This window comes from Triticum aestivum, chromosome 3D, assembly GCF_018294505.1.
Source record: "Triticum aestivum cultivar Chinese Spring chromosome 3D, IWGSC CS RefSeq v2.1, whole genome shotgun sequence".
Lineage (NCBI taxonomy): Eukaryota > Viridiplantae > Streptophyta > Magnoliopsida > Poales > Poaceae > Triticum > Triticum aestivum.
Genome location: NC_057802.1, coordinates 580,953,468 through 580,961,417, shown reverse-complemented (window position 1 = coordinate 580,961,417; position 7,950 = coordinate 580,953,468). Strand labels below are relative to the sequence as shown.

The following is a 7,950-nucleotide window of genomic DNA, read 5'->3' as shown; positions in this document are numbered from 1 at the left end:
TTTCCCCAAAGCAATAGGAATGTTTTTTTCTTCACGAAATTCGCACGCATGTAGAACATTCAAATTCAAATGCTGTCAAAAACTTTCAGAATTGTTTTGTTTTGCTATTTTTTTTATTTTGATGTTGATGCAAGGTGCATTTGAGCTCCGGAGAAGAAGAGTAGTTTCACATTGTGAACGATTATTAAGCCAATCAGCGGTCGTCCCAATTTCCATCACATGATACTGAGATCCCAAGCAAACTACCTTGGTCTGTTGGTCATCTGTCCACGATGCTAATGCATGCACTTATCCTGCTTATTTTGTTACTGTTCACTTCCAGTTACAGTATAAAAGAAAAGTATGACAGGTATATTCCCTTTGTTTCTAAATATAAGTATTTTTAGAGATTTCAGTATGGACTACATATGGATGTATATAGACATAGTTTAGAGCGTATATTTGCTCATTTTTCTTCATATGTAGTCCATATTGAAATATCTAAAAATACTTGTATTTAGGTGCAACGGGAGTAGAAGAAAATATAGGGCTTCTCTAGAGAGGGGAGATGACTAAAACAGTGTGTTACACAGAACGCACAATTAATCAAAGTGATCGGCGTTATTATCTATATCAATATAAAAAGATCCAAAGGAGCAGATCCAACTGATCTCGGCCATCGAACTAAGTCAATCCAACGATCTAGACTGCTCCAATGGCGAGCGTTAAATGTGTTTAACATGCAATTAATATCATATCAAATATTGCACTAATCATAGGATTAACACAAATAATAGCATAGTACCTAATATCCGTGTGCAATTAATATATTACCTAAATATTAACGTGCGTTGCACGTGCGCATTTACTAGTCCTAAAAAGGGCGTGCAATATTAGCTCCCGGTGAACCACCTCCTGGTGTGGTGGTTGAATCGTGGAAGCACCAAGTAGTATGTTCAAATCAGAGAGCTCACTTTTACGCACCTAAGTCTTTCAGTTAAAAAATTAGCAAGATTTACGGTACTCATCAATCTTCTTATGCATGTCGCGGTGTGTACATGTACCTTTGTACTAATGGCGAAAAAACAGAAGCAGACACCAGGCATAATCGTTGACAAACTAACTAAGACTGTAAACGTAAACGACTGAGAGCAAACAGACAATAGTCATGAAGCAAGGTTGGGACACAGATATATGTACACTAATCTTCATCGTCTTCATCTTCATTTTCCTCTTCTTCTTCTTCTTCCTCTTCCTCTTCCCCATCCTCTTCATCTTCTTCATCTGAGTATGCACTTAGTGGAAGATCTCCGATCATGCAGGGTGTGTATAGAAATGACTCTTCTATCCCAAATGTTGCGCTGTCATAGTTTGGACAGAGATAACCTATGTACTGAACTTTTGAGCTATCCAAATGGTAAGCCACTACTACAGAATACTCTGCCAAGAAGAAGGCGATCTCTTTGCAAGGATGAAATCCAATTAGAAAGTATCCACGACGATGTCCACACTCATCGTTTGTGTTTGTGTCAAGCATATTATCATCGTCCCAGCTCCAATCAAAACATTGCCCTGCTAGCCTTTTGTTATTTCCATGTTTGTCAAGAACCTGATCGTCATCTAACATCCAAGGCCTGCAAATTCCTTTCGGGTCGAGTGAAGATATACTTGCCAACGGCGTGAGGTCAACACAATTCTTCAACGCCCAGCCTGCCTGACCGTTTGATTCACTCAGGGTCCATATCCGAATTCGATCACGGATCTCTGCAAAGTACACATCCTCCTCCGATCTCCCAAGATAATGCTTCCCAACTTTGCCTTCCATAACATCTATTGGAGTTCTTATTACTTTATATTTTCCACTAGGCAATGAAAACCTACAAAAATGTCAACAACTATTTAAATATAAAATAAGCAATATGAATGCTAGAGTTGGCAACAGAATTTAGTTTCGTGTGCTTTTATCATGATGTTTACCTGGTGACAAATGTATCATGATAGAGCAGCACGTGTAATGCTCCATGACAATACACGCCGTAGCGCCATCTGCATGTTGACATCATAAACATGTACATGAACGACAAGCTACCCCGCAAATTTACCACTCTCGTCATAGTACCACCTTCCCTAGTAAACGATATCTTCTGCCATTGTCTTGTGCTCGACGAGAAAACATCTAGCGTCAACTCGGGCGGCGGCCATTCCATCGAGTGCAGTTCCTCCTCCATGCTCGTGCTCTCCGAATACCTTGAGCTTATCGTGAAGTATTCCTCGATCAGCTGTTCCGGTGAGACTTCTCTCGACGCGCAGTCGCTCACGTCGAACAACCCTAAATCCTTGGGTTGTATCAGGAATACCTTATAGTGTGGCGACATGGTAGGATCGAATGCGAGATACGGGGCGCAAAACTCTTGGTCGAATGTGGCCGGGAGGCGCACCCACCGTCGGGTGGCGGGGTTAACCACGCAGAAGGCCCTCATGCTGCCACAGTAGAAGTTGTAGCCGTCGCCGTATAGCAAGAGGCCGTTGCAGTGGTCCACGATCATGTTATGGTCCTCGGTGTAGCCGGGCAGGAAGTGGAGGTTGCCATAGTCGACGCGGCGGTGCCGCGTGGATGCGCGCCCGAGGAAGTGCGGGCGGTGGTAGCGCAGTAGTTGGCAAAGATGCCCTCCACCGAGTCGGGCAGGTGGTGCCTCCGGGGCAGCAGCCGCCGCCCGTCCACGACGGCTAGCCATGCCCTGCGCACGCGGCCCAGGTCCCGCCGCGCGAGGCGGCCGAGGATGGCGGCGAGCGCGTCGTCCGGCAGCGTCTCCGTGTGGTCCATCAATGCAGATCACGGCAGCTCGGGGTGATCACGGCAGCTCGAGGTTTCCGCTCGAGACCCTGTACCCTACTGTGCTTTATATGCAAGAATTTACGGCCATACATGGTAGGATTTGTCTGTACTGGTGTCATGTAAAAAGAGAGTGGAAAACTTGGCAGGTACGGAACCAAGTTTTGGTATGGAAAACTTGACCTTTGGCTTACGATCCATGTGCTATGCACGCAAGGTTGAAATTGCAGGTTTCCACGGCAAACTATTCCTTTTTTGAATTCAGCATATATATATTTCTGATGATACACATGATATACCACATGGTAAAATTTGTGAAAGTGAGCTCAAGAATTCCAATGTTCGAGGGATTGGCCCTCGGCGAAACCGGCTAACTAAGGTACAAATTACAGAATAATCCAAAAGGAAGCGGGAACAATGTGTTGGTACCCTACTAGATTAAAGTTACACAGGGAATGCCCTACAAGTACATGATACAACTTCAGATATCCACACCTTATGCAACCACACCATTAATATCACACCTGTTGATGTGTATGTGCATCGATCCCAGTTGCTGATGGACCGCTCACCCGCACTTCACCGGATAAATAATAAATGAGCCGCTCAAATCATACACCGGCTGTACACGCAATATTCCTTGGAGTTTCTATATTTACATTGTGTTGATATGGCGAGCTGAGATATTCTCGAGAACCAAATTTCCGGTGGTCTTCGTACTTCACGTTTCAAAGAGTTGGCTTCTCATGGTACTGCAGATGTCATCTGCCACAGCATCGTTCTCAAGTAGGAACTTCTCGGCTTCCTCCTTGCCAGGCAGGAAGTCGCCGTTGATCCAATACCCAGATCCTTCCTTCACGATAACTCCATGCGTAGAAGCCATCTCCAGAATCTCCGATTCATGGCAGATTCCCTTACCAAACCCAATGTTGAGCCCAGCTTCCTTCAGGGCTGCTGGTACTAATTTGTTCTTGATGATCTGCACTGCTATGCTAATGCCAGTGGCCTGAAAATGCAGAATTTTGTACTATTAGAGCAATGGCATGTATCCGATGCTCTGTTATGATCAAGTTATGCATACTTTGCATGTTTAGAAGAAAAATGTGCATTTGTCTATAGTGCTATCGACCAAGGGTAACAGAACACCAAATAAGAATCATGAAATCTATCTGTAATACCTCGTCTTTGCTATACTGCAATTTCCTTCTCGAAGTCCTCATTCTGATTGCTGAATAGAACCCTAACGCGTTGCCACCACAGGTCACCTCCTTGTAGAGCCCAGAAGATGGATCTGAGCTCCGCTTTGTTCTAACCTATAAATAGAATCAATCAATAGAGTCAAAGAAGCATGGCAGAAGAATCATACTCTCTGTATTAAAATATCTTGGGAGACCTTCGTGTTTTGACTAGTATGATAGGAGGAAGAATAAGGATAACAAAATCACATTAAGGCTGCAACAGAAAGGGATAAAAATATCAATCTGATATAGAGGCATGCCAGCATATTTGATACTTTCAGTACTACAATAGCATATCTTTCCAACTGTTACACAAGCCAGTACTGAGTTTTCAATTTTTCAGATCAAGCCCATTTCATTTTGAAGATTAGGTTTACAAGAACATAACACAGCATATTCATCTATCTTTGTCAGTACATGGAGAAATGCTCATTTATAATATTAGGAGATTGGTTTTAATAGGTTCTTGTTCGAACAACAGGAAACAATACAAACTGAAACAATTACTCAGTCAACAACATCTGACAAATCATGTGGGAACCAGGAACAAGGGTCTCAAGGAGCTGAGGTGATGTTCGATGTAATAACCCAACAACACCAAGAAACACAAGTAAATTCATACCTGATTCACAAAAATAATAAGTGTTTCAGAGCGACTTAATGTGTATTGAATTTTTCGAAGTGCCCGAGTCATTAAACGGGATTGTGCGTCTTTAAATTTCATGTATATTTCACCTTCAAGTTCACATTTGGGAATCAGTGCTGCCACCTGTCATTAATCCATTAAAAGCAAGGTAAACAAATACTATATAACATAGATTAAATACGAAGTACATAAAGTTGGCAGCCTAAGCAAAAGTTGATGAATGATTGCATAAATGAAAGATAAATAACATATCATGCAAAATTATAGTGCTAATCTTAAATCATGGAGTTAACAGTCCAACTGTCGGACGAACTACCAACACATGCTCTTCTTTTGTACTACTAGGGAATGCACCATCTTCAAAATTCAGTACATATCATCAATGCTAATGTAAGTAAGCCTCTACCTACACGATATAACAAAGTAGATAAAATAAGGTAAAGAAAACATAAAATATCTGAAAATGGCATAGTGAAGTAACATACACTATCCACAACAACAACATCAATGGATCCACCAACAAGAGTGTTCACTATGCTTAAAGAATTTTCAGCAGAATCAGGTTGAGCTATTAGGAGTTTGTCAATGTCCACACCAACTTCTTCTGCAAATGAAGTGTTGAAAGCATTTTCTGCATCAATATAAGCACAATAGCCTGCAAGTTCCCAATCACAAATATTGATCAGATACTCTGCTTCACGATAAGATGAAAAACGTATCAACTACCAAGCACAATAAACCAAACAAAGAGTAAAGATAAATCACGCAATAGCTCTGTGAAAGTACTTGACGAGAAGGATTTCAACCAGTTGGATAAAATTTGCTCTTGAGACTTGATGTAGGGAAATCTTACTAGCCAGCATTGTAACAATGTAAAAAAAGACTCCTCGAATAAGAACGGTATTTGCATTAAAACATATTACTCCTCCGATCCATATTACTTGTTGCTCAAACGGATGTATCTAGACGTATTTCAGTGCTAGATACATCCATTTGAGTGACAAGTAATATGGATCAGAGAGAGTAGCAATTTTTAGATATGTTTCTAAGTATACAATTTCCAAACATTCTTTACTAATGCATGTTTGGGAGAACATTAAAAAATAAAAACTGACAAATGTGGAAGCCATTCTTAAACTTGAAAATCCAACTTCTTGACACTGAAATGTTACTTATAATGCTAAGTACAGCTGCTCAAGAATATACAAAAACATTTATAATGACTTCAGGAGTGCACAAGATTATAACCATTCACAGATTTCATGTTGTCAAGGATTGCTGTAGCCAAGTAAATATGGTGAAGGATAAAACAGGAGGGTAGACAATTTGATAATTGAATAAAAAAATTGCAGGCACCATAAAAGAAATATCAACCTCCATTCTTTTGGGCTTCCTTTATAACATGAAGTGCAAGTGTTGTCTTCCCAGATGACTCTTTCCCAAATATTTCAACCATTCTACCCTGCCAAAAACCTTTAGTCAGTGATTTGTTAAACAGGGCAAGTAAAATAAAATTTGAAATATACTGAAAAAAATAGAAATCCAAGGAGACAAACATGAAGCTGTGCCTGTATATACTTTTCTACAAATGCTGAAGATAAACTGTGATTCTTGAGTGCCCAGTCAAAAGAAAGATAGCAATCATCATCAACAGTTCAACACGCAACACATGATGTTTAGCACAAGTGAATGAAAGGGACTTTGCCACTCAATTGACCAGTTGAACACATGATACAGTTTAAACCAATGCAGAGGTGTAGGTGTGCATAAAAATTCCCGCAAAATACACCAAATAACATTTGGACTTGTGACTGCAGACAGAAATAAGGACTGCTGTATAGCATACAGCAACAGGACAAAGAAAGGTTATTTGAATTTTCCTGCGCAACATCAGTGGGCCATGTGCAGTACCAAGTGAGGCATTTACAGGCAATTAAATGATAACAACACATACTTAGACCATGTGAATATTTAGTTTTGAACAATATGGGAAAGCATTATAAACCTTTGGTAAACCTCCAATGCCAAGAGCGAGATCAAGCTTAAGAGAACCAGTCGAAATGACAGATGCACGCCTTGTCCGGGAGAAGCGCTCCAAGCACAGATTAGAATCTCTATCGAAATCACTTGCAAGCTGAGAGACAGCACCATTCAGTGTCGACACTTTCTCAAGAGATTTCGCATCATCCAGTGGGGGGTCGCTTTCATAGTCTAACTGCATATCAGCTGAAATTTTGTACAGATTCCTGAGTAGACGCATAACTCATAAGGAAGGCAGTTAATAACTTAACATAGCTATAGAACACAAAAGAGTACTACGTATATAGCGCTGTAACTTCGGAGAGCATCAGGTGTCTACTAGTAGAATACTAACATACTTTTACCATATGTTTTGTGCAGACAGTTGGGGAAAGACAGTGCCTAATAGGCATTGAATGGCCACAGCAATTTGATTTTCGCTCATATGTCGTGTGCAGAGCTGGGTTTTGACAATACTAGGTATATATTACACACGGTATTAAACTTCGAAGGTCATATATATATATATATATATATATATATATATATATATACCAAACAGCAGATAAATCTGGAGCCTTTCATAACACAAATACCAAACAGCGAATAAATCTGGGCAGACATCAGCCGCACCTGTGGTTGACAAGAAACAGCCTTGCGACCAGAAGCGAAAATATGCATCGCTTCTCCCACCCTAGCAGATCACAGCGAGGAAAAGGTGGCCAGAGTTAACTTGGGAGTCAAAATGCAGCATTGCAGGCAGAGTGGCGGTGGGGATGAGGAGGCGGCACCTGAAGGGGTAGGTGGCGGAGGTGAGAGGGCACGCACGGCGTGGAGTAACGGCGGCCCGCGCCGGAGGCGAGGGCGGCGGCTCGTCGGAGGAGCGCCGGCGGCGAGGAGAGGACGCCCATGCTGGCGGCGCGGCAGGAGGAGGAGGGAGCGAGGAAGGAAAGCAGGAGGCAAGGAGGACGAACTGACAAATCTTACGGACCCAAACAAACTAGAAACGTTGGGCTGGGCCGGGCACGCATACCGCAGGCCCTAGTCAGGGAGCTGCGAGTGAAAAAACAAAAAAGAGAATGGCCCGGCTCATGAAACGAGCACACCATCGAAATGGTCTCTTCAGGTTTCGAACTCGCGCAGTTCCACTAACTTAAGTGTTTCGCAAACCACTCAAGTTATATGCCATTATGCCATTAGTGATAGGTAATAGCGCCAACTGCATAATAACAATG

General features: G+C 41.9%; 1 protein-coding gene across 1 annotated transcript; it reads right to left on the bottom strand.

Annotated features, from left to right (window-relative positions):
• Positions 1 to 3,145: 3,145 nt before the first annotated feature.
• LOC123080660 (DNA repair protein recA homolog 2, mitochondrial) lies at positions 3,146 to 7,683 on the bottom strand. Its single transcript, XM_044503590.1, has 8 exons — positions 7,507 to 7,683; positions 7,349 to 7,409; positions 6,702 to 6,922; positions 6,071 to 6,158; positions 5,182 to 5,351; positions 4,673 to 4,819; positions 3,991 to 4,125; positions 3,146 to 3,818 (listed from the first exon to the last, which is right to left on the bottom strand). Exons 1-8 carry the CDS (start codon positions 7,624 to 7,626, stop codon positions 3,534 to 3,536), a joined length of 1,227 nt encoding a protein of 408 aa, XP_044359525.1. The 5' UTR covers positions 7,627 to 7,683; the 3' UTR covers positions 3,146 to 3,533.
• Between the last annotated feature and the right edge of the window lie 267 nt (positions 7,684 to 7,950).